Source organism: Chaetodon auriga, chromosome 9, assembly GCF_051107435.1.
Source record: "Chaetodon auriga isolate fChaAug3 chromosome 9, fChaAug3.hap1, whole genome shotgun sequence".
NCBI lineage: Eukaryota > Metazoa > Chordata > Actinopteri > Chaetodontiformes > Chaetodontidae > Chaetodon > Chaetodon auriga.
Genome location: NC_135082.1, coordinates 14,822,698 through 14,849,989, shown reverse-complemented (window position 1 = coordinate 14,849,989; position 27,292 = coordinate 14,822,698). Strand labels below are relative to the sequence as shown.

General features: G+C 42.4%; 2 protein-coding genes and 1 pseudogene across 9 annotated transcripts; all 3 read right to left on the bottom strand.

Moving 5' to 3' along the window:
• Positions 1-663: 663 nt before the first annotated feature.
• Positions 664-27,031, bottom strand: LOC143325481 (protocadherin alpha-C2-like). 7 transcript variants are annotated; one of them, XM_076738536.1, is made up of 3 exons: positions 24,623-27,031; positions 3,861-3,896; positions 664-2,537 (listed from the first exon to the last, which is right to left on the bottom strand). In XM_076738536.1, the coding sequence occupies exons 1-2, from the start codon at positions 27,029-27,031 to the stop codon at positions 3,885-3,887; spliced, it is 2,421 nt and encodes an 806-aa protein (XP_076594651.1). In that variant the 3' UTR covers positions 664-2,537; positions 3,861-3,884. The 7 variants fall into 7 exon arrangements, with proteins under 7 accessions (XP_076594651.1, XP_076594652.1, XP_076594650.1 ...); XM_076738537.1 differs by lacking the exon at positions 24,623-27,031 and adding an exon at positions 21,737-24,317; XM_076738535.1 differs by lacking the exon at positions 24,623-27,031 and adding an exon at positions 14,524-17,069.
• Positions 8,247-14,122, bottom strand: LOC143325483 (protocadherin alpha-C2-like). Its single transcript, XM_076738538.1, has one exon. The coding sequence runs from the start codon at positions 13,387-13,389 to the stop codon at positions 10,957-10,959; it is 2,433 nt and encodes an 810-aa protein (XP_076594653.1). The 5' UTR covers positions 13,390-14,122; the 3' UTR covers positions 8,247-10,956.
• Positions 17,428-20,889, bottom strand: LOC143325487 (protocadherin alpha-C2 pseudogene; annotated as a pseudogene). Its single transcript, XR_013077543.1, has one exon. The product of XR_013077543.1 is annotated as a protocadherin alpha-C2 pseudogene (transcript).
• Positions 27,032-27,292: the final 261 nt, after the last annotated feature.

Below are 27,292 nucleotides of genomic sequence, written 5' to 3'. Positions count from 1 at the left end.
GATGAGATAAAAATAGATGCCACACCTCTGAGCATGACAGGCTCAGCCTGCATGTCTGTGTTATACCTGACTCTGAGCTATACTTTGATTTAGAATCCTTAAACCTTAAAATGAAATTGGATTCACTTAATATCTGGAGAAGCTTTGTGTGTGTACTGTGCCATTTTAAAGTCTCTAATACAAGCTTGCAGTACGGCTGTCCAGAAATCAATTCACTGTGTGGGCCATATGATTTTTAAAGGGTTAGAAAGGCCTTGAATCAGCATAATCAACCCATCTCCAACACTGCCATTTCTATAAACTGTACTGCAATGTAAGCACCCAAGCAAATTGCTGTTTCACAGAGTGACTCAGGCAGGAAACATAATACACAGAAGTGTCTGCAATTTGTTTTGGAAGTTAGCTAAATGTTTTTCAATGGACACATCTTATGAAGTGACACATTACTTAACCAGCTGACAAGAATGAGACAGGAACTACAGTGCAGTACAGTTGGCCTTCAACTTATAACCATTGTTATCACAAACATAGTTTAACTTGATCCCTTGTTCTTATCTATTAGGACACAAACTGCCTTTTCCTGTACATTCACTGAGGGTTCACTGAAGGACTGTGATGACTTTTGATGCAAAACTCAAGAGATTCAGAAGTCCATCATCAAGCTTGTTGTTCTCTTTTGTGTTTGTATTTAATAGATCATACACACCAGACCATAGCACACAGTAAGCTCACATTACACAAGATACCACATATTGCACCATGAAAGTACCACTGTACAAAAGCACTCACTGTATATGTTTGCCTGTAAAACATTAGAACTTTATACAAGTAATGCAATGTGAGCTGTGCTAAAGAGTTTGACTACATGAGGCCTGATTATTTTACAGTTTCACATACTAGTTGGCTCATAAATCTGATGGCACAGGAGGTCAACTGTTTTTGTTCACTTTAAAAAGTTCAGCATTGGCATTGAAAAAGAAAGGCATGTTAATAGATACAGACATGTAATACTGTATATGTCAGTCATATCTTTATCAGTATTTTCGTGTTGCATATGTAGATACATCTTATCTTATACAGTAGTCAGTAACACACGTGAGCACAGCTTTCATTGGGCAAGACCAACCACAACTACTGTATGTTATCTCAGTATTGTAAAGCAACCATGAAGTTTTCATGTTCAGTTCAGAGTTTTCAACTTTTTACACACCCTCATAAGATGCTGAAACAAAGGAAAATCCAGAGTTCATCCTAAAAAATAAAAACAGTGAAAGTACACGGCCGTGTTTGTGATGTATATAGTCATAAAGCATATGTTATTCAATCCATTCTCAAAGACTCACTGTGTTCACTTGTGTTCAGTTCAGTCCAACTCATGTCTCCCACTAACATCCGAGTGAACATAACATTCAAGCGCACTGTACACTGACTTTATGAATCCACAGAAATGTCCCACTGCTGCTGGTCATTTTCCTCTTGCCTAGAAATTAGGGAAAAGGAATGACATTACAGATCTGTTGACCCTCTCTGAAGATCTTAGGATTTGGGGAATCATATCAAAGTATCGTGCTGTTGTACTTCCTTTGTGATCCCATTCAAATCTAATCTTCCATCTGGTTTTGAACAATGCTACACAGTGAGATAAAATCGAACTATAGAAAATGGATTGTTCAGTATCATAAAATATCTAAAGCTATCAAATTACTTTGATTGATCCATGCAAAAACAACTGAAAGGCAGATATGTAATAGCTAAAGGCCTCAATTTTATCTGTTTGATGTACTAGTACACTTATCTTAATCTCTTAGCACTCTTGTTCATATACTTAGGCCTAGTTCACATATAAAGCACAAAGTCAAGTACAAACAAACCAAAAAAAACTTACTAAAAGCTACAACATTTACAAAATACTGATTTCCTTTTCTTTCATACTGTAAAATCCAAGGTTGGTGCTCTTCTGACATTTAGTTAATTGTGCTGCTTCACTTCTTGGATAACTTGTAGAGTATACATCAATGCTTTTATATAGCAAGACAAAGCACAGAGGTCAAAAATGTAACGTCCAACATGTGTTTCATTTTTAGAGAGGGAAAACAGTCTCTTAAAGGCATTTCAACGTTCCTGTGTCCACTCTAAGTCCTTGTTGAGGCTTCTTCAAATATCCATAGCTGTAATTTTTCGTGTTGGCTGTTTCTTTTTGAGTATGTCCTCTTGAATATTTTTTAGAATGAAGGTCTTGGAGTGTGGTTGAAGCCATGCAGTCTTATCATGCATATTGAATGGACAGCGAGACATTGTTGATTGGCTTTTTGTGTGCTTAAACAAAGAGAGGGGGAGGGCTGTGTCATTGATTTGCCACCATAGTCCATTTGGTGTCATAGCATGACGATGACGCACTGTGAGGAATAAGGATCAGCTGGAAGGACATGGGGGGGAGGGTTCTCCTTTTTCCGTGTGAAGCTTTCCTGTCAGCGTAAATCCAGTACGCAGCTGAAGGTGTGGCCTTATGTGGAACTGCTGCTGCTGGTGGTGGATGCCTGCAAAAGAGACAAGAGAATTAGTTGCATCTGGAAAAGAAGCACAGCACTGACAGCCGTGTGACTGGCCAAAGTGACATATCTCATGCAGCCGACGTCTGTCACTCAGACAGGGGCTTCAGGCAGAAGACAGAGTGGGTGGAGGGGATCCTTGAACATGTAGTGGTGAGGTGGCGGGTCTATCAATGAATACCATGCTCCGAGATTATGTGAAGGAGAGTGGTTGCTAGGTAACTGGGTGACTGGTTTCACTTTGCGCCTCTCCTGCACAAAGAATTGGGTCATAATTCACACTACAGCAGACAGAAAATTCAGAAGTGTTATTCTGTGTCTGTGTGAAGACAGTAACACTAGAATTACAATTTTAACCAACCCAATCATACAGAAACAGCACAGTCCATTCCCACTTAAAAACATTAAAACAGGGCATCCTCCTGATCTATTAGTGATGGGTCAGTATAGGGGATGAACACAAATTAATCTCCACATGCACAGGACCCTTTTGAGAACATAGTGATTCAATGAAAGATATCAATATTTGCTTCACATGTGTGATAACAGCAAAAGCCAGATTGTGAAAATAGCAAAGCCAGCAAATGGCAACATTGTTAGTGGTAGTAAAGGATTTAATAACTGTGATCAATGACCTTCAAGCAGAGCAGCATGTTGATGTTATTATTTTTGTGTTAAAGGCTAATACTCAGTGAGCGCAGGAGAAAGGTGTGTGGCTCAGTGACTGGCTGTACTTGACTCTCACTTTGTTCACCAAAAGTAATGACCAGGACAGGAATACTGTTTGAATACTACTTCATCTGGATCATCACCTTTTTGTTTGTCTGCAGAACTGACCACAGATAATCCAAATCAGTATATTACAGATATGATTATTATGGCTTAATAGCTTTGTCCCCTAAAGTCAATCAAAATTAGGGCCATATTTTTGAGGCTCTGTCAAACTGTAGAAAAACTTTGGGGAGGGGACATAATCCTAATAAAGGTAGTGTTAATTACTGTGGTAGTTAGATTGCATTGACACATTTTGTTGGTCTTTAAGGATGTGAATTTAATATGAGTAACAGTAACCAAAATGTCGGCATGAAGAGGTTAACACAGGAGATTTGGCAAACTGCATGTGATGTCAACTGAGTGACCCTTTGCAATTAAAAAAAATCTCCTTCTCCAAGAGAAATTAAACAAGACAAAATAATTAAAAAGAAAATCCACTGAGAACAAAACAAACACAAAAAACAATTCAAACACTAAGTTCTGTAACATCATTCATTAAAAGGGCATCCGGGGCGGGGGAGTGAGACTCCTGCATACCTCCAGCTGCAGAGTGGACTTCCCTCATTTAGGGTACTTTAGAGCAGGGAGAAAAAAAAACAAGCAATTCAATGGTCAGGTCATTGCAAGCACAGAAAAAAGGATTATTTGTGTATGCATCCTATCATCACAGAGTTGGTGTCAAGGCACTATGAATGAAATGTTATCTTTGAAAAACAACACATACTAAGCATCGTTAGTGTGACCCTCTATAACAGCTAATGCAGTGTGTTTATAATATGTCAGGGTTAAAAGTAACTGTGTAATTGTTTGTTCCTTCAGCAGCATACTTACCACCATAGATAGATAGATAGATAGATAGATAGATAGATAGATAGATAGATAGATAGATAGATAGATAGATAGGTCAACATTCATGGTAACTTACATTAAGTAATCAAGTGACACTGCAAAAAGAAAAGGTCGTTTTAAACAGTAAATTCAACAGTCTGCAGTTCAGATATGTGCTGTGGTGATGCACATTTCCTGACTGTCCAATGCTGCAGACTGTGCTCAATCTTTGACTACTGACATTGACAGGACAGGACAGGACAGAACACCTGCACCACACAGACGACAGGGCCCATGTGTGCTGACATGCACCACCCTGTGTTGTTGCGGTCACTGTTCGCAACAGAGGAAAACTGTATATTGCATATTTTATCATCAGTTCAATAACAGAGAGCATGTACATTTGAAGACAAACGGCGGGCCATGCATGACAAGAAATGATCAGATTATCAGTTAAAAGAGTCTTTACTCACAGACTTTCACTGTTTGAAAATCATGAGCTCCTTGTGTATAACATTGCTGTTCTGCTTTAGACATCCCGTTGGATGTTTTTGAACATAGTCACAAGTGTTTTGGCATTTTCACTGACTGAACATAAATAGAAATATTTTCATTTGATTTTTTTGTATTGACCCGTGACAAGAAAAGACGAACGGATATTGACAGATTGAGTGACGAGAAGCTTTGTCATACTATTGAATGGTGAGCCACTGTCTGAGGACGTGACACACGTGAAAACTGAAACCGGTCGGCCTCCTTAGTGTAACACACGAACACAGTCAACATCAGAATTACAGCAAAAAATGACATGATTTTTAGACTGATTTTGTTATTTTATATTATTTTTTTTCAGTGTTTCTGGTTTGACATATTAAATAGATTAATTCATCACTGAAATCAAAAATGTAGGTTCTTAATGTCTAAACTGTAAAATAGAAGAAGGTTTTCCAGTACACCAATGATGAAATATTGTGTGAACTGCTTTAAAAAAGTGCCAGATATTTCTCTTCACAAAACTAAACTTAGGAAAAAGGATTTATTCAAACTGCAGTAACGTGAGCAGTCGTTTGTACCTGCAGAGTGGAAGCTGCAGAGTCACTCGTGTCTGTCAGTCCTGTGCCTCTTGGTAAACTGGACACGATGTATCTGGAGCCCTTTGGCACAGGCTGTCTCACCACCAGCTTTCCTTTCCTGGTCTCCGCTAGAAACAGACTGTACCAGTAGGCATCGTTGGACACCAGAGTGGAATCTGCGATGGTGGAGTTCCTCTCACTCATCACACTGTTCCTGCAGGGAGGAGCCGCTTTGCTGGGTTTGGGTGTCTGACACTTCAGCACAATGGTGACCAATATGGTGATCAGCAGGAGAAATGACACCGAGCCCAGACCGATGACCAAATACAGGTTGAGGTCTGAGAAGATGTCGTACTCTAGAGGCACCTCGGTCATGTCAGAGTAGGCCTTCACGGCAGTCTCCACTGTGGACAGCTTGATGGTGACTGTGGCAGAGAGAGCAGGCTGCCCGTTGTCTTTGGCAACAACAACCAGTCTCTGGTGGCGCGGATCTCTGTAACTGAACATCCTCATAGTCCGGATCTCTCCGTTGTATTGGTCCAGACTGAACAAGGTGGCGTCAGTCACCTGGAGAAACTGGTAGGTAATCCGAGAGTTGTGCACAGAGTCTGTGTCTAAGGCTATGACTTTGGCAACCAGGGAGCCTTTATCGGTGGATCTGGGGATCTTTTCCTCCACCACCGAGCCATGCGCGCGCCACGGAGAAACGATCACCGGAGCGTTGTCGTTCTGGTCCACTATGATGATGTGGACCGTCACGTTACTGCTGAGCGGAGGAGAGCCAGAGTCTCTGGCCTCGATGTGGAAAAGAAACTCCTTCTCGATCTCATAGTCAAAAGTTTTCAGTGCGTAAAGATTACCGTTCTCTGGATTGATGGAGAACAGCATGGACATGGACGTGTTGGCTATCTCCTTCTCCAGGATGAAATAAACCAGATACTGGTTCTCATGGAGGTCAGGGTCAAACGCAGTCAGGGAACTCAGCAAGGCCCCAGGAGCGTTATTCTCCATCACACGTATGGTATAAAATGACTGAGGGAACTGTGGAACATTGTCATTCACATCCAGCAGTTCTAACGTCATCGTTTCATTGTCAGATAAAGGAGGAGAACCTCTGTCTGTTACAGTGAAAGTGATGTCATATTCTGGAACCTTCTCACGGTCTAACGGCTCTGACACCACTAATTCATAATAGTTATCAGAGGATTCCCTCAGTTTGAAAGGCATATTCTCTGGAATATGAAGATCAACCACTCCGTTGTCCCCTGAGTCTTTATCACTGACACTAACTACAGCTATCACTGTGTCCATTGGCTCATTTTCTTTAATGGGACTTTGAAAAGATTTAATGGATAATTCTGGGTGGTTGTCATTCATATCTGTCACCTGGATTGTAAGTTTACACTGTCCAGATAAGGAGTTTGGTCCTTTATCACTCGCAATAACCTCCATTTCATAAAGCTTAAAGTCTTCATAATTTATCATCTCTTTCACTCTGATTTCACCGTTTTCTGGATTCAAGTTAAACATCTGCTGCGTCCTCTCTGATGTATACAAACTGTATGAATACACAATATCAGAATTGCTCCCTTCATCTAAATCACTGGCATTCATTTTAATCACTAGACTGCCAATCGGGGAGTTTTCCATCACTTCTACGACGTATTTGTCTTTGTCAAATGAAGGGGCGTTGTCGTTCACATCAAGCACGCGAACAATGATGCTGGCTGTACCTGTGCGCGTGGGGACCCCACCGTCCACTGCAGTCAGTATTAGATTATGAACAGCCTGCTGCTCTCTGTCTAAAGCTTTTTTCAGAATCAAATCTGCAAACTTTGACCCGTCCCTCCCTGTCTGAATTTCAAGTGCAAAATGTTCACTTGAGCTCAGATGGTAATCTTTCACAGAATTTGTTCCAACATCTGGATCTGCAGCGTTATTCAATGAGAATCTCTCTCCAACGGGGCTGGACTCAGAGATGTCCAAATGCATCGTTCCTCGCCGAAAGTGAGGAGCGTTGTCGTTGATATCCGTGATTTCCACCTCAATGTTAAACATTCGGATTGGGTTTTCAATTGTAGCGTCTAATTTAAGAAAACAGTATGACGTTGTTTTCGACGGGCATAAAAACTCCCTGTCTATCCTTTCCAGAATAAACAGCTCTCCCGTGTTCTTGTTGATGTCAAGAAATTTTTTATTGGCAACAACATCGATGCGCATTTTTCTCTCACTTAGGGTCTTCACGTCCAATCCCAAATCAGTAGCCAAATTAGCAACGACGGATCCTTCCTCCATTTCTTCCGGAACAGAATAATGGGTGACGGTGGATCCAGTGTTCATGATGGCACAGAGAAATATAAATACGGAAACGTACCGCCTCACGAACAACAGCTGGACGCCAAACGCCATCGTGCAAATTCTGTAGTTAGAACGTTGAACTGTGCTGAAACGCAAATCGACCGTCCTCTTGATGAACGAACAAATGAGACGAGAATCTTACACGAAAATGTTCCTTCCTTAGACCCCGAGTGACGTCAGTGTAACACAGTATCTGACTTTGTTTCCTCCAATGAACTCTTTCGAGAATGATGACTTCATCATCATCATCATCAGAGTGTGTTTTCGTGGAGAGCAGCGACCAAAGCAGACTTCGGTAAAGTTGGAAAGGTATTCACAGATTCGATGTTCCCAGATCAATAACTCATGAACGAAACGTTGTAAAAACACAAACGACGCCTCGTTCGAACCATAGCAACGTCGACAATGAGCTACAAAATAAAGTTTATCAAAACGAGCCGTTTTCCGACGGATACAAATCATACTGATCTCAATGTGCAGGCGGCTGTGAGGCGAGTGCGCAGGGACCGTCTACAAAGTGCAAAACCGAAAACAGACACTCAAAAAAAAAAAAAAAAAAAAAAAAATCACAACTTCACTGTAATACAGTGTAGTGTCACCAAAATTACTTCACGTGCAAGTGGTCTCCAGATGGTTATACTACGATATTTAGATTTTAAAAAAAAGGATAATTTGGGGGAATTTTTATTGGGAAACATATTTAATAATTTCACTGTTACACAGTGTCATGTCTCTAAATTCAGTTGTATCACCAGGGGTCTCCTAGAAGTAAGACTGTAACACTCATTTTGGAAAAATGTCTAGACTTTAATTGTCTCAATGTTTATGTTTTTAAGATCAAGAATATTGGCACCCAATTAATGTCAAACACTAAGAGACCCCTGATGGTTATGCAGCACCACTTAATTTTAATGATTTTTTTTTGCTCAGTTTTCATTAATTTAAACCAGATTGTCTTTATTTGCTTTGTACAAACCAAAATATTGGTTTAGGCTACCTTCAGGAATTGAGATACACACTCAATACATCATATATTTTTGACATATACAGTGTGAGACACTGACAGTCCTACACACATTTTAACAGACTACATCAACTTCTGTGTGGAGAGTGCTGTACCCATCAGGACTGTACGTTGTTTTTGCAACAACAAACCCTGGAATACTCCTAATAGAAAGTTTCTCTTCAAAGAAAAAAAGACGGTTTTTACGTCAGGAAATAAAGCAGAGCTGAAGAATGTGTAGAGAGAGAAAAAAAAAACAGCTAGAGGCGGAAGATGGGGGAGCAGTTGGAGCACAACAACTTCAGCAGAGTCTGGAGAGGCCTGAAAACCATCTCTGGCCACAAGAAACCCCATTCCCAGTCTGCGAGGGACCAAAAGTTGGTCAGTCATCTGAACCTTTTCTTCAATAGATTTGATCAATCATCTACCCCTCTTCCTCTCCAGTCCTCCCTGCTGCAACATCTCAAATCCAGGGTACATTAGTTATGCAGGATAGTTGAGCACATCTTTGACCTAAGCCTGAAGCTGGGGAGAGTGCCAGAGCTGTGGAAAACATCCTGCATGGTGCCACATACTCCACAACCTGAGGTTCTTGACAACGACAGGCCAGTGGCACTGACATCACACCTGATAAAGACCCTGGAGAGGCTGGTTCTTATCTATCTCTGCCCGCTGGTGAAGTTATCAATGGACCCACAACAGTTCACCGATTAAACCAGCATTGGGATAGATGACTCAGTCATCTACTCCCTACATAGATCCATCTCACACCTGGAAAGGGCTTGGAGCACTGAGAGAATCATGTTCTTTGGTTTCTCTGGTGCCTTCAGTGCCATACAGCCTATGCTTCAGAGGGACAACTACCACAACAACAAACTAAAGTATGTGAACATGCAGGACTGTGTGTTTCCCCGTGGGGAACAGTCCTCGCTCCCTTCCATTCACCCTCTAAACTGCAGACTTCATGCACAAATCAGCTAACTGCCACAGGCAAAAGTTTTCTGATGACTCTGCAATCTTCAAACTTTTCAGTGTGTGTATGATCAATAAATGCCACCAGCTGATAGTTTTGATTTAATATAATGTCACTGTGCCACATGCTCTGCCTCATTTCTCCTCCAAATATCCTCCAATTATCCATTTCTCCTCTGCATATCCATGCAGAAATCCAGTTCGAAATAAGAAAAACATCTGTTTAGGAAAGGGGATGTGCAGATTATGAATCTAAGTACTTGTTCAAGGTCTCATCACAGATGGGGACGACACGGAGTACATTGAGCTGACCCATGCGTATGCGGATTGGTGCCAGTGGCACAACCTCTAGATCAGTGGAGGGAAAACTAACAAGCTGGTGGTGGATTCATGCAGGTGAAAAACCCTTACATCAGTTAACAGCATGGGAGCAGACACTGAGATGGAGGAATCTTACAAATGCGTGGGCGTTGACCTGAATAATAAACTGGACTGGACTGGCAATACAAAGGCTCTCTATAAGAAAGGCCAGATAAGACTGTATCTGCTGAGGAAACTTAGGTCTTTTGCACTGCAGTTTGCAGTATCTCGACTCAGTATTGCACTTTGACGGTCATTGAACACTCATCTCGCAGCCACCTGTGCACAGAGAACAATATAGTTTGTCTCATGCATTGGGCAGCTTGTTTTGATTAAATTTTGGTTATAGCTCATTGTTTACTTTATGGTTAGAGAGAGACTTTGTTTATGTTTTGACAACGTGTCGCTGTTGAGTTATTGATCCAGCAACATCGAGTCCCTGAATATCTTTCCAACTTTGCAGAAGTCAAAAACTTGCTTTGTGTGAGCCACTGCAAAGATTAAAACAGAAAAAAAAAAGTTTTAAACGTTTAACAAGGCAGAAACAGGTATTTTGGTGACATTTTGAGCTCTGATTTCTAAACATCTATTCCCGGATGTGAAGTGGAATTCTGAAAGCACATAATTTTCAGCTTTTGTCAATCATGTATTTGCATTTCATTATAATCGTATTGTTATTCACAAGTATATACAGTGATTGTGATGGAATAGAGTATTTATCACGGTATTCTCTTTCGTCTTCTACTGGTGTTACACATGGTTGTGAGCACGCAAAAACAATATCAAACATGAAGAAATGAACATTTTTGGTGTATGTATGATAAGCAATTGCAACTGGGAGCTAATCTGTACAATTATATTTTTAATTGCCATGCATGGTTCCTTTTAGGCAGTTATTAACCTTTTATGAGGAATGACTGAAATTGAAAAGCAGAATGCAAATTCTCCAGCAGTGGCATGAGAGTAAGACCATGACACCATGATGACTTGGAGGTGTACTTGATGAATATTCAGTGAGTACACCTGTTTCTAATTCTAATTAAATATATATTTTCACCCATACCTGCAGAGTGGAAGCTGCAGAGTCACTCGTGTCTGTCAGTCCTGTGCCTCTTGGTAAACTGGACACAATGTATCTGGAGCCCTTTGGCACAGGCTGTCTCACCACCAGCTTTCCTTTCCTGGTCTCTGCTAGAAACAGACTGTACCAGTAGGCATCGTTGGACACCAGAGTGGAATCTGCGATGGTGGAGTTCCTCTCACTCATCACACTGTTCCTGCAGGGAGGAGCCGCTTTGCTGGGTTTGGGTGTCTGACACTTCAGCACGATGGTGACCAATATGGTGATCAGCAGGAGAAATGACACCGAGCCCAGACCGATGACCAAATACAGGTTGAGGTCTGAGAAGATGTCGTACTCTAGAGGCACCTCGGTCATGTCAGAGTAGGCCTTCACGGCAGTCTCCACTGTGGACAGCTTGATGGTGACTGTGGCAGAGAGAGCAGGCTGCCCGTTGTCTTTGGCAACAACAACCAGTCTCTGGTGGCGCGGATCTCTGTAACTGAACATCCTCATAGTCCGGATCTCTCCGTTGTATTGGTCCAGACTGAACAAGGTGGCGTCAGTCACCTGGAGAAACTGGTAGGTAATCCGAGAGTTGTGCACAGAGTCTGTGTCTAAGGCTATGACTTTGGCAACCAGGGAGCCTTTATCGGTGGATCTAGGGATCTTTTCCTCCACCACCGAGCCGTGCGCGCGCCACGGAGAGACAATCACCGGAGCGTTGTCGTTCTGGTCCACTATGATGATGTGGACCGTCACGTTACTGCTGAGCGGAGGAGAGCCAGAGTCTCTGGCCTCAATGTGGAAAAGAAACTCCTTCTCGATCTCATAGTCAAAAGTTTTCAGTGCGTAGAGATTACCGTTCTCTGGATTGATGGAGAACAGCATGGACATGGACGTGTTGGCTATCTCCTTCTCAAGGATGAAATAAACTAGATACTGGTTCTCATGGAGGTCAGGGTCAAACGCAGTCAGGGAACTCAGCAAGGCCCCAGGAGCGTTATTCTCCATCACACGTATGGTATAAAATGACTGAGGGAACTGTGGAACATTGTCATTCACATCCAGCAGCTCTAACGTCATCGTTTCATTGTCAGATAAAGGAGGAGAACCTCTGTCTGTAACAGTGAAAGTGATGTCATATTCTGGAACCTTCTCACGGTCTAACGGCTCTGACACCACTAATTCATAATAGTTATCAGAGGATTCCCTCAGTTTGAAAGGCATATTATCTGGAATATGAAGATCAACCACTCCGTTGTCCCCTGAGTCTTTATCACTGACACTAACTACAGCTATCACTGTGTCCATTGGCTCATTTTCTTTAATGGGACTTTGAAAAGATTTAATGGATAATTCTGGGTGGTTGTCATTCATATCTGTCACCTGGATTGTCAGTTTACACTGTCCAGATAAGGAGTTTGGTCCTTTATCACTCGCAATAACCTCCATTTCATAAAGCTTAAAGTCTTCATAATTTATCATCTCTTTCACTCTGATTTCACCGTTTTCTGGATTCAAGTTAAACATCTGCTGCGTCCTCTCTGATGTATACAAACTGTATGAATACACAATATCAGAATTGCTCCCTTCATCTAAATCACTGGCATTCATTTTAATCACTAGACTGCCAATCGGGGAGTTTTCCATCACTTCTACGACGTATTTGTCTTTGTCAAATGAAGGGGCGTTGTCGTTCACATCAAGCACGCGAACAATGATGCTGGCTGTACCTGTGCGCGTGGGGACTCCACCGTCCACTGCAGTCAGTATTAGATTATGAACAGCCTGCTGCTCTCTGTCTAAAGCTTTTTTCAGAATCAAATCTGCAAACATCGTCCCGTCTCTCCCTGTCTGAATTTCAATGGAGAAATGTTCACTTGAGCTCAGATGGTAATCTTTCACAGAATTTGTTCCAACATCTGGATCTGCAGCGTTGTTCAATGAGAATCTCTCTCCAACGGGGCTGGACTCAGAGATGTCCAAATGCATCGTTCCTCGTCGAAAATGAGGGGCGTTGTCGTTGATATCCACAATTTCCACCTCAATGTTAAACATTCGTATCGGGTTTTCAATTGTGGCGTCTAATCTAAGAAAGCATGATGTTGTTGTCTTCAAGGGGCATAAAAACTCTCTGTCCATCCGTTCCAGAATAAACAGCTCTCCGGTGTCCTTGTTGATATCAAGATATTTTTTATTGCCCACAACGTCTACGCGCATTTTTCTTTTATTCAGAGTCTTCGCATCTAATCCCAAATCAGTAGCTAAATTAGCAACGACGGATCCTTCCTCCATTTCTTCGGGAACAGAATAATGGGTGACGGTTGATACCGTGTCGATGATGGCAGAAAGAACGAGAAATACTGAAACGTACCCTCTCCGGGAATACTGGTTGATATGACGAGCCATTGCAGAGAATCCGTAGCTAAAGCTTCGGTATGTGATGTTGTTGTGGAGAAAAGACAAAGGAGTGCTTTGTATTCAATGATAAAAGTCACCGAGGGTCCTCAAGGAAAGCGTTTCTTTATGTTGGTGTCAGCAGAGATACTGCGCGTAACGTGTCTGCCTGCCCAGCCTCCAATGAACAATCGGGAGAACGATGACTTCATCAGTGAGGAAGTTTTTGTGGAGAGCAGCGACGTGAATAGTCGTTCATGTGCCGTTGCACCTCGATAATTATCGGGGGTGTCAATGTTTAGTTAAAAATAAGATCAATTGTTAATGAACTTGTCGTTTTAGTTAAAAGAAAAAGTGTAATCAGATATTTCACTTGTGATGTCGCTTGTCATCGTTTCTGGTCTTGATTTTTCAAGTGGTACGAGAGCAACAAGTTTCAGGTTTTCGGCACTGTTTTGTTTTCACAAGTATTCAAATTTATTGTTATTTTGTTATATTTTAATTACACACGTGCCACATAATATTGCGTCAGTCCAAATACATGATGTCCCTGCCTTTGTCGTCGTGTGAGACTTTTACGCACTGACTTCTGTGGGTAAAACCAAGCCACTATAGTTAAAATGAATTAGTATGCACATATGTTTAGTCTCTATTTTGAGTGATTTTCTAATTTTCGTCAGAGGATATTTTTTTGTTGTTTGATTTCACCTTAAGCAGTACACGATTGCCTCTTACAGTATCGAATTTAAGGCGTAGCACAATGCCATGCGCGAGAAAACTGAAACATGAAAGCGGCAAATATTGCAAATATGTAGTGATTTGTCCTATTTTAAAAAATGAAAGGATCTTATGAAATTGTAAATGATCATTTGGTGTCAGCTTTGATTACAATCAGTATAAAGACTGTCCATGTGCTTTTGTACTCAATTACATAGCACTAAAACATAATCAGTTTTAACAGTTTATATCCCTGAGGGAATGAATATATACAGTTGTTGTTAACTGGTGGATCAACAATAACTAACTTGTTGGAACAATAAGGGTTATAAAATGTCATGATTCGCACGGTTAATTTTCGCTGTATTTGATGGAAATGCTCTCAGAACATTTGTGCTAATCACAAATTTAATTGAGGTTTTCCCATACCTGCAGAGTGGAAGCTGCAGAGTCACTCGTGTCTGTCAGTCCTGTGCCTCTTGGTAGACTGGACACGATGTATCTGGAGCCCTTTGGCACAGGCTGCCTCACCACCAGCTTTCCTTTCCTGGTCTCCGCTAGAAACAGACTGTACCAGTAGGCATCGTTGGACACCAGAGTGGAATCTGCGATGGTGGAGTTCCTCTCACTCATCACACTGTTCCTGCAGGGAGGAGCCGCTTTGCTGGGTTTGGGTGTCTGACACTTCAGCACGATGGTGACCAATATGGTGATCAGCAGGAGAAATGACACCGAGCCCAGACCGATGACCAAATACAGGTTGAGGTCTGAGAAGATGTCGTACTCTAGAGGCACCTCTGTCATGTCAGAGTAGGCCTTCACGGCAGTCTCCACTGTGGACAGCTTGATGGTGACTGTGGCAGAGAGAGCAGGCTGCCCGTTGTCTTTGGCAACAACAACCAGTCTCTGGTGGCGCGGATCTCTGTAACTGAACATCCTCATAGTCCGGATCTCTCCGTTGTATTGGTCCAGACTGAACAAGGTGGCGTCAGTCACCTGGAGAAACTGGTAGGTAATCCGAGAGTTGTGCACAGAGTCTGTGTCTAAGGCTATGACTTTGGCAACCAGGGAGCCTTTATCGGTGGATCTGGGGATCTTTTCCTCCACCACCGAGCCGTGCGCGCGCCACGGAGAGACGATCACCGGAGCGTTGTCGTTCTGGTCCACTATGATGATGTGGACCGTCACGTTACTGCTGAGCGGAGGAGAGCCAGAGTCTCTGGCCTCGATGTGGAAAAGAAACTCCTTCTCAATCTCATAGTCAAAAGTTTTCAGTGCGTAAAGATTACCGTTCTCTGGGTTGATGGAGAACAGCATGGACATGGACGTGTTGGCTATCTCCTTCTCCAGGATGAAATAAACTAGATACTGGTTCTCATGGAGGTCAGGGTCAAACGCAGTCAGGGAACTCAGCAAGGCGCCGGGAGCGTTATTCTCCATCACACGTATGGTATAAAATGACTGAGGGAACTGTGGAACATTGTCATTCACATCCAGCAGTTCTAACGTCATCGTTTCATTGTCAGATAAAGGAGGAGAACCTCTGTCTGTAACAGTGAAAGTGATGTCATATTCTGGAACCTTCTCACGGTCTAACGGCTCTGACACCACTAATTCATAATAGTTATCAGAGGATTCCCTCAGTTTGAAAGGCATATTCTCTGGAATATGAAGATCAACCACTCCGTTGTCCCCTGAGTCTTTATCACTGACACTAACTACAGCTATCACTGTGTCCATTGGCTCATTTTCTTTAATGGGACTTTGAAAAGATTTAATGGATAATTCTGGGTGGTTGTCATTCATATCTGTCACCTGGATTGTCAGTTTACACTGTCCAGATAAGGAGTTTGGTCCTTTATCGCTCGCAATAACCTCCATTTCATAAAGCTTAAAGTCTTCATAATTTATCATCTCTTTCACTCTGATTTCACCGTTTTCTGGATTCAAGTTAAACATCTGCTGCGTCCTCTCTGATGTATACAAACTGTATGAATACACAATATCAGAATTGCTCCCTTCATCTAAATCACTGGCATTCATTTTAATCACTAGACTGCCAATCGGGGAGTTTTCCATCACTTCTACGACGTATTTGTCTTTGTCAAATGAAGGGGCGTTGTCGTTCACATCAAGCACGCGAACAATGATGCTGGCTGTACCTGTGCGCGTGGGGACCCCACCGTCCACTGCAGTCAGTATTAGATTATGAACAGCCTGCTGCTCTCTGTCTAAAGCTTTTTTCAGAATCAAATCTGCAAACTTTGACCCGTCCCTCCCGGTCTGAATTTCAATGGAGAAATGTTCACTTGAGCTCAGATGGTAATCTTTCACAGAATTTGTTCCAACATCTGGATCTGCTGCGTTGTTCAATGAGAATCTCTCTCCGACGGGACTGGACTCAGAGATGTCCAAATGCATCGTTCCTCGTCGAAAATGAGGGGCGTTGTCGTTAATATCCGTGATTTCCACCTCAATGTTAAACATTCGTATCGGGTTTTCAATTGCAGCGTCTAATTTAAGAAAGCACGACGTAGCTGTCTTCAATGGGCATAAAAACTCTCTGTCCATCCGTTCCAGAATAAACAGCTCTCCCGTGTCCTTGTTGATATCAAGATATTTTTTATTGCCCACAACGTCTACGCGCATTTTTCTTTTATTCAGAGTCTTCACATCTAATCCCAAATCAGTTGCTAAATTAGCAACGACGGATCCTTCCTCCATTTCTTCGGGAACAGAATAATGGGTGACGGTTGATACCGTGTCGATGATGGCAGAAAGAAAGAGAAATACTGAAACGTACCCTCTCCGGGAATACTGGTTGATATGACGAGCCATTGCAGAGAATCCCGAGTGAAAGCTTCGGTATGTGATGTTGTGGAGAAAAGACAAAGGAGTGCTTTGTATTCAATGTTAAAAGTCACCGAGGGTCCTCAAGGAAAGCGTTTCTTTATGTTGGTGTCAGCAGAGATATTGCGCGTAACGTGCCTGCCTGCCCAGCCTCCAATGAACAATCGGGAGAACGATGACTTCATCAGTGAGGAAGTTTTTGTGGAGAGCAGCGACGTGAATAGTCGTTCATGTGCCGTCGCACCTCGCTAATTATCGGGGGTGTCAATGTTTAGTTAAAAATAAGATAAATTGTTCGTGAACTTGTCGTTTTCGTTAAAAGAAAAAGTGTAATCAGATATTTCACTTGTGATGTCGCTTTTCATCGTTTCTGGTCTTGATTTTTCAAGTGGTACAGGGGCAACAAGTGTCAGGTTTTCGGCACTGTTTTGTTTTTACAAGTATTCAAATTTATTATTATTTTGTTATATTTTAATTACACACGTGCCACATAATATTGCGTCAGTCCAAATACATGATGTCCCTGCCTTTGTCGTCGTGTGAGACTTTTACGCACTGACTTCTGTGGGTAAAACCAAGCCACTATAGTTAAAATGAATTAGTATGCACATATGTTTAGTCTCTATTTTGAGTGATTTTCTAATTTTCGTCAGAGGATATTTTTCATTGTTTGATTTTACCTCAAGCAGTACACGATTCCCTATCGAATTTAAGGCGTAGCAAAATACCTTGTGCGAGAAAACTGAAACATGAAAGCGGCAAAGATTGTAAATATACAGTGATTTGTCCTATTTTTTTAAAAAAAATGAAAGGATCTTATGAAATTGTGAATGATCATTTGGTGTCAGCTTTGATTACAACCAGTATCAAGACTATCTAAATGCTGTTGTACTCAATTACATAACACTAAAACATAGTCAGTTTCAACAGTTCAGGTCCCTGTGGGAATACATATATACAGCTGTTGTTGTTGTTGTTAACTGGTGGATCAACAATAACTAACTTGTTGGAACAATGACGGTTATAAAATGTAACGATTCGCACGGTTATTTCTCGCTGTATTTGATGGAAATGCTCTCAGAACATTTGCACTAATCACAAATTTAATTGAGGTTTTCCCATACCTGCAGAGTGGAAGCTGCAGAGTCACTCGTGTCTGTCAGTCCTGTGCCTCTGGGTAGACTGGACACGATGTATCTGGAGCCCTTTGGCACAGGCTGTCTCACCACCAGCTTTCCTTTCCTGGTCTCCGCTAGAAACAGACTGTACCAGTAGGCATCGTTGGACACCAGAGTGGAATCTGCGATGGTGGAGTTCCTCTCACTCATCACACTGTTCCTGCAGGGAGGAGCCGCTTTGCTGGGTTTGGGTGTCTGACACTTCAGCACGATGGTGACCAATATGGTGATCAGCAGGAGAAATGACACCGAGCCCAGACCGATGACCAAATACAGGTTGAGGTCTGAGAAGATGTCGTACTCTAGAGGCACCTCGGTCATGTCAGAGTAGGCCTTCACGGCAGTCTCCACTGTGGACAGCTTGATGGTGACTGTGGCAGAGAGAGCAGGCTGCCCGTTGTCCTTGGCAACAACAACCAGTCTCTGGTGGCGTGGATCTCTGTAACTGAACATCCTCATAGTCCGGATCTCTCCGTTGTATTGGTCCAGACTGAACAAGGTGGCGTCAGTCACCTGGAGAAACTGGTAGGTAATCCGAGAGTTGTGCACAGAGTCTGTGTCTAAGGCTATGACTTTGGCAACCAGGGAGCCTTTATCGGTGGATCTGGGGATCTTTTCCTCCACCACCGAGCCGTGCGCGCGCCACGGAGAGACAATCACCGGAGCGTTGTCGTTCTGGTCCACTATGATGATGTGGACCGTCACGTTACTGCTGAGCGGAGGAGAGCCAGAGTCTCTGGCCTCGATGTGGAACAGAAACTCCTTCTCGATCTCATAGTCAAAAGTTTTCAGTGCGTAAAGATTACCGTTCTCTGGATTGATGGAGAACAGCATGGACATGGACGTGTTGGCTATCTCCTTCTCCAGGATGAAATAAACCAGATACTGGTTCTCATGGAGGTCAGGGTCAAACGCAGTCAGGGAACTCAGCAAGGCCCCAGGAGCGTTATTCTCCATCACACGTATCGTATAAAATGCCTGAGGGAACTGTGGAACATTGTCATTCACATCCAGCAGCTCTAACGTCATCGTTTCATTGTCAGATAAAGGAGGAGAACCTCTGTCTGTAACAGTGAAAGTGATGTCATATTCTGGAACCTTCTCGCGGTCTAACGGCTCTGACACTACTAATTCATAATAGTTATCAGAGGATTCCCTCAGTTTGAAAGGCATATTATCTGGAATATGAAGATCAACCACTCCGTTGTCCCCAGAGTCTTTATCACTGACACTAACTACAGCTATCACTGTGTCCATTGCCTCATTTTCTTTGATCGGACTCTGAAACGATTTAATGGATATTTCTGGATGGTTGTCATTCATATCTGTTACTGAAATTTTTATTTTGCACTGCCCTGATAAACTGTTGATTCCTTTATCCATAGCTATTATTTCCATTTCATAATTTCGAATATCTTCATAATTCAACATACCCTTCACAGTTATTTCTCCAGTGGATGGATTCAAGTTAAATGTTCCTTGTGTTTTTTCTGATGTGTACAGACTATATGTATACTCGATTTCTGCATTTGTCCCGTCGTCTAAATCTGTAGCATTCAGCTTAATGACAAGACTTCCAACAGGAGAATTTTCCATAATATCAACCTCATAATTATCTTTTGCGAAAGTTGGGGCGTTGTCATTCGTGTCTAGCACACGAACGATGATACTGGCTGTGCCAGTGCGAGTGGGGGCTCCGCCATCCACAGCAGTCAGTATCAAATTGTGGACTGCTTGCTTTTCTCGGTCCAAACCCGTTTTTAATATTAAATCAGCAAATTTTGATCCGTCTCTTCCGGTTTGAATTTCTATGTCAAAGTGCTCACTTTCGCTCAGCAGGTACGTTTTGACTGAATTTGATCCCAGATCTGGGTCAACAGCGTTGTTCACAGAGAATCTCTCGCCAGCTGGGGTTGATTCCATAATGTCCAAGTTAATGGTGTCTCGTCGAAAGTGAGGAGCGTTGTCATTGATGTCCGTTATTTCAATTTCGATGTAAAATATTCTTTGCGGGCTCTCCACAATAGCCTCCATTTTGAGGTAACATGTCGGTGTTTTTATTGCACAGAGGTACTCTCTGTCTATCCTCTCAACGATGTAAAGCTCCCCTGTTTCTTTGTTCACATCCAGATATCTTTTGCCGGATATATTGTCTAAACGCATCTTCCGCCGACCCAGAGTCTTGACGTCTAAACCTAAATCGGAAGCTAAATTGGCGACAACCGATCCCTCCTCCAGTTCTTCTGGAACAGAATAATGAGTTATGGCAATAACCGTGTTAATAAACGCGCCAGTCAACATAAGCGCGGACACATACCTCAAAGAATTTCCACTGTTATGCACGTTCATTGTCACACCGCTGATTAATGTTCCTTTTGTCAGTGACTCAGTTCAGTTGCAGCGTAGAAAAAGGAAAAAGTAATGTACTTTGAAGATATTTATCGTTAAAAAAGCTATTAAAACATATGACCGTGGAATAAACCCATGAAATCCAGTTCAGCACCAGGAGCTGTCCACAGTGCTTTTGTGGCCGTCCGGTATGTCTGCGTACAAGACACTATCATGGCGCCTATGAAGTCACAGATAAGGGTGTTTATCTGGGGAACAGCGACGCTTGAGTGCAAGAAAATACGCATGTGCACCATCGCAGCTTTTCATGGAGGTCAGAAGAACGTCGAATTAATTTAGAAAACTGGTTCCCAAAGTAGGGGTCGTCGCCCCAACTCGGGGTTACCAAAGCTTGACGAGGGGCGTCGGAGTACTTCTTGATTTGAAGGGGTGTAAGAAAACTTTTTTTTTAAAAAAATATATATAGTATGCCTGTACAGTATCTCAGCATTTGTTTCATTTCAATGGAGAAAACTAAATGAATTTGTTATTTTAAATTAGACTATCATTAGCGATATAAACTTAGAATAAACGTCCTGCATTAGAAAAGTAAGCAGTTAAAAAAAACCAAGTGTCAGGGTGAAGAAAACACTGGATTTGTCAAATAGGAAGCCTATTAAGTATGAAAGATTGCAAAAAAAATGATAAAATTACATAATATAGACAGATTTGTATAAACACAAATGGTAAAAGTATGAAGAAAACGCATCTCTGAATCAATATTCACAGAAAATTATCTCAAAATTCGTCCAATCGCTTGTTTCAAACAAACATATTGCAGCTATTGTGTTCACTATTTAGGATAATTGTATAGTTTTTCAGTTGTTCTGTCCTGTTATTGTAATTAACTGAACTTCATTTGAAAGATCCATGAAATCGGTCACATCGTCGGGGTCGTCAGTTTACTCAGTGAGAGAAAGGGGTTCCCTAAAGAAGAAGATATGGGAACCCCAGATTTATAATATCTGAAGGCAACATTTAAACTCTTCTTTACAACTATGTATTCTGTACAAAGATGTTGTTGGACTGCAGATTTGGAACATATTTGTTGTTACAGGTTTACCAAAATGTGAAATAGCAATTTACATATTTTTTTAAAAAAACACTGACAATATCTGGAAATGTGAGCAGAAAATGAAATAAATGAAAATGACGTTTAATCGAAGGACTTTCAAAGTTGAGAAAAAGCAAACGTGGTGAATTTAATTGAAAATTTGTGAGTTTACCTGCAGAGTGGAAGCTGCAGAGTCACTCGTGTCTGTCAGTCCTGTGCCTCTTGGTAGACTGGACACAATGTATCTGGAGCCCTTTGGCACAGGCTGTCTCACCACCAGCTTTCCTTTCCTGGTCTCTGCTAGAAACAGACTGTACCAGTAGGCATCGTTGGACACCAGAGTGGAATCTGCGATGGTGGAGTTCCTCTCACTCATCACACTGTTCCTGCAGGGAGGAGCCGCTTTGCTGGGTTTGGGTGTCTGACACTTCAGCACGATGGTGACCAATATGGTGATCAGCAGGAGAAATGACACCGAGCCCAGACCGATGACCAAATACAGGTTGAGGTCTGAGAAGATGTCGTACTCTAGAGGCACCTCGGTCATGTCAGAGTAGGCCTTCACGGCAGTCTCCACTGTGGACAGCTTGATGGTGACTGTGGCAGAGAGAGCAGGCTGCCCGTTATCCTTGGCAACAACAACCAGTCTCTGGTGGCGCGGATCTCTGTAACTGAACATCCTCATAGTCCGGATCTCTCCGTTGTATTGGTCCAGACTGAACAAGGTGGCGTCAGTCACCTGGAGAAACTGGTAGGTAATCCGAGAGTTGTGCACAGAGTCTGTGTCTAAGGCTATGACTTTGGCAACCAGGGAGCCTTTATCGGTGGATCTGGGGATCTTTTCCTCCACCACCGAGCCGTGCGCGCGCCACGGAGAGACGATCACCGGAGCGTTGTCGTTCTGGTCCACTATGATGATGTGGACCGTCACGTTACTGCTGAGCGGAGGAGAGCCAGAGTCTCTGGCCTCGATGTGGAAAAGAAACTCCTTCTCGATCTCATAGTCAAAAGTTTTCAGTGCGTAAAGATTACCGTTCTCTGGATTGATGGAGAACAGCATGGACATGGACGTGTTGGCTATCTCCTTCTCCAGGATGAAATAAACTAGATACTGGTTCTCATGGAGGTCAGGGTCAAACGCAGTCAGGGAACTCAGCAAGGCGCCGGGAGCGTTATTCTCCATCACACGTATGGTATAAAATGACTGAGGGAACTGTGGAACATTGTCATTCACATCCAGCAGTTCTAACGTCATCGTTTCATTGTCAGATAAAGGAGGAGAACCTCTGTCTGTAACAGTGAAAGTGATGTCATATTCTGGAACCTTCTCACGGTCTAACGGCTCTGACACCACTAATTCATAATAGTTATCAGAGGACTCCCTCAGTTTGAAAGGCATATTATCTGGAATATGAAGATCAACCACTCCGTTGTCCCCAGAGTCTTTATCACTGACACTAACTACAGCTATCACTGTGTCTAATTCAATGTTTTCGTCCACTGGACTCTGAAATGATTTAATGGATATTTCTGGATGGTTGTCATTCATGTCTTCAACTACAATCTTGATAGTACATTGTCCTGATAAACTATTGGCTCCTTTATCAGTTGCTATAACTTCCATGTCATAAATCTTGAAATCCTCATAATTCAACATTCCCTTCACAGTGATTTCACCAGTGGAAGGATTCAGATGAAATGTTTCTTGTGTTTTCTCTGACGTATATAAACTGTATGAGTAAGTTAGATCAGAGTTGGAGCCCTCATCTAAGTCTGTTGCATTCAGATGAATAACGAGGCTCCCAATGGGAGAATTTTCCAATATTTTTATGTTATAATTCGCTTTGTCAAATGCAGGAGCGTTATCATTAGTATCCGAAACATGAACAATAATGCTAACCGTACCAGATCGAGCAGGTGTGCCTCCATCTACAGCTGTGAGTATTAAATTATGAACAGCCTGCTGCTCTCGGTCTAAAGCCTTCTTCAGAATCAAATCGGCAAATTTCGACCCATCTCTTCCAGTCTGAATTTCAATAGTGAAGTGTTCGTTTTCACTTAGATGATACGTTTTCACCGAATTGCCTCCAACATCCGGATCAACAGCGTTGCTTAATGAGAATCTGTCCCCAGAAGGCGTTGACTCCGATATGTCCAAATGTATGGCATCTCTTCGAAACTGCGGGGCGTTGTCATTAATATCCAGAATTTCAAGCTCTATGTTAAATATACGCAAAGGATTTTCAAGTATTACTTCCATTTTCAAGTAGCACAATGTCAGCGTTTTAGTACAAAGATATTCCCTGTCGATTTTCTCTACGACATAAAGCTCACCAGTCTCTTTGTTCACATCCAAATATTTTTTGTTGGCGATGAGGTCAAGACGCATCTTCCTCTGATTCAGTGTTTTAACATCCAAGCTGAGATCGGCAGCAAGGTTTGCCACAACTGATCCTTCTTTCATTTCCTCTGGTATGGAGTAATGAGTCACCGAGGCAGTTGCATGAAGAACAAAAGAAAAGAGAATAAAAAGCGCCACATACCCTTTCCGTGACTGCGCTGTTTCAACGGACCGCATAATTGTTCTTCTGTTCACAGTGTGTTGCACAACTTAAGAAATCCGTCAAAGCGTATGAGTCAAATTTTAAATCCGTGAATATTCTGAGTGGAAAATCAACGAATTCGTCTAAATTAAGTTCATATGATTTTTCAGGACCACGGTGATATCTGGCTGATTGCAGCGCTGCAGGTTTTACAATGATTTCTTTTCATGGCGGACGCGGGTTCCGATTTTATTTTTGGAGTGAACAGCGCCACTCTGTGTACATTGCAAAACATTAAATTTAAAGTGAAGTAACCGACAAAGGAAACAGGTTTTAAAGTTTAAACTTGAGATCAAGATGTGTAGTGGCTGCAGATATTGCTAAAGTGAATTATGATCTTGTTCCTTTTCATCAACATTTTAACATTATATTCTCACATAATACACATAGGAAATTGGCAAATAAAGTGATAATGAACAATAGAAAACAATGAGCGATTTGAACGAAGGTCATACCTGCAGAGTGGAAGCTGCAGAGTCACTCGTGTCTGTCAGTCCTGTACCTCTTGGTAGACTGGACACAATGTATCTGGAGCCCTTTGGCACAGGCTGTCTCACCACCAGCTTTCCTTTCCTGGTCTCCGCTAGAAACAGACTGTACCAGTAGGCATCGTTGGACACCAGAGTGGAATCTGCGATGGTGGAGTTCCTCTCACTCATCACACTGTTCCTGCAGGGAGGAGCCGCTTTGCTGGGTTTGGGTGTCTGACACTTCAGCACGATGGTGACCAATATGGTGATCAGCAGGAGAAATGACACCGAGCCCAGACCGATGACCAAATACAGGTTGAGGTCTGAGAAGATGTCGTACTCTAGAGGCACCTCGGTCATGTCAGAGTAGGCCTTCACGGCAGTCTCCACTGTGGACAGCTTGATGGTGACTGTGGCAGAGAGAGCAGGCTGCCCGTTGTCCTTGGCAACAACAACCAGTCTCTGGTGGCGCGGATCTCTGTAACTGAACATCCTCATAGTCCGGATCTCTCCGTTGTATTGGTCCAGACTGAACAAGGTGGCGTCAGTCACCTGGAGAAACTGGTAGGTAATCCGAGAGTTGTGCACAGAGTCTGTGTCTAAGGCTATGACTTTGGCAACCAGGGAGCCTTTATCGGTGGATCTGGGGATCTTTTCCTCCACCACCGAGCCGTGCGCGCGCCACGGAGAGACAATCACCGGAGCGTTGTCGTTCTGGTCAACTATGATGATGTGGACCGTCACGTTACTGCTGAGCGGAGGAGAGCCAGAGTCTCTGGCCTCGATGTGGAAAAGAAACTCCTTCTCGATCTCATAGTCAAAAGTTTTCAGTGCGTAAAGATTACCGTTCTCTGGATTGATGGAGAACAGCATGGACATGGACGTGTTGGCTATCTCCTTCTCCAGGATGAAATAAACCAGATACTGGTTCTCATGGAGGTCAGGGTCAAACGCAGTCAGGGAACTCAGCAAGGCCCCAGGAGCGTTATTCTCCATCACACGTATGGTATAAAATGACTGAGGGAACTGTGGAACATTGTCATTCACATCCAGCAGTTCTAACGTCATCGTTTCATTGTCAGATAAAGGAGGAGAACCTCTGTCTGTAACAGTGAAAGTGATGTCATATTCTGGAACCTTCTCACGGTCTAACGGCTCTGACACCACTAATTCATAATAGTTATCAGAGGATTCCCTCAGTTTGAAAGGCATATTATCTGGAATATGAAGATCAACCACTCCGTTGTCCCCTGAGTCTTTATCACTGACACTAACTACAGCTATCACTGTGTCTAATTCAATGTTTTCGTCCACTGGACTCTGAAATGATTTAATGGATATTTCTGGATGGTTGTCATTCATGTCTTCAACTACAATCTTTATCGTACATTGTCCAGATAAACTATTGGCTCCTTTATCAGTTGCTATAACTTCCATGTCATAAATCTTGAAATCCTCATAATTCAACATTCCTTTCACAGTAATTTCACCAGTGGAAGGATTCAGATGAAATGTTTCTTGTGTTTTCTCTGACGTATATAAACTGTATGAGTAAGTTAGATCAGAGTTGGAGCCCTCATCTAAGTCTGTTGCATTCAGATGAACAACGAGGCTCCCAATGGGAGAATTTTCCATTATTTTTATGTTATATCTCGCTTTGTCAAATGCAGGAGCGTTATCATTAGTGTCCAAAACACGAACAATAACACTTGCAGTACCAGATCGAGCAGGTGTGCCTCCATCTACAGCTGTGAGTATTAAATTATGAACAGCCTGCTGCTCTCGGTCTAAAGTCTTTATTAAAATCAATTCAGCAAATTTCGAACCATCTCTTCCAGTCTGAACTTCAATATTAAAATGTTCACTTTCACTCAGATGATACGTTTTCACTGAATTGCTTCCAACATCCGGATCAACCGCATTGCTGAGAGAGAATCTCTCTCCTTTCGGCGTCGCTTCAGATATGTCTAAATGTATGACGTCTCGTCGAAATTGTGGGGCGTTGTCGTTCATATCCAAAATTTCTACTTCTATATTAAAAATTCGTACAGGATTTTCTAGTATTATCTCCAGTTTTAGATAGCAAGTTGCAGAAGATTTTGACGGGCAGAGGTATTCTCTATCTATCTTCTCAACTATATACAGTTCACCAGTCTCTTTGTTCACGTCCAGATATTTCTTATTCGCAATGATGTCAAGACGCATCTTCCTCTCATTCAGTGTTTTAACATCCAGGCTGAGATCCGAAGCGAGGTTTGCCACAACTGATCCTTCTTTCATTTCCTCAGGTATGGAATAATGAGTCACTGAAGTCGATATTTTACGAACAAAAGACAGAAGAAAAAGGAGCAGCACGTACCTTTTGCAAGACCGCATTACTGCAGAGAGCCCCATTGTTATGTGTGTGATCACCGCAATTCAAACCATGCAATGCATATTTCCAGCCATACTCAATTTTGCTTTCCCGGCGTAAATCTTAATCACATTCGCACAATTTTAATCCCGAGGACATTTCCGCGCCGGACAGAGCGAGTGTTCTTTCAGTCAAGATTTTCAGCACCACGGAGCTCTCCGGTTGTGTTACGATGTGTCCTGATGACAACGATTCACTGTCATGGCGATCATGGGCTGGCATTTTACCTACAAAACAGCGCC

Bases quoted from the DNA above. Each gene is read 5' to 3' on its own strand.
- LOC143325483 (XM_076738538.1), bottom strand. From the start codon at position 13,389: ATGGCTCGTCATATCAACCAGTATTCCCGGAGAGGGTACGTTTCAGTA.
- LOC143325481 (XM_076738533.1), bottom strand. From the start codon at position 27,031: ATGGGGCTCTCTGCAGTAATGCGGTCTTGCAAAAGGTACGTGCTGCTC. The intron at 2,538-24,622 runs GTATGACCTTCG...TCTCTTTTGCAG, and splicing joins CTGCAGCTTCCACTCTGCAG to GCATCCACCACCAGCAGCAG.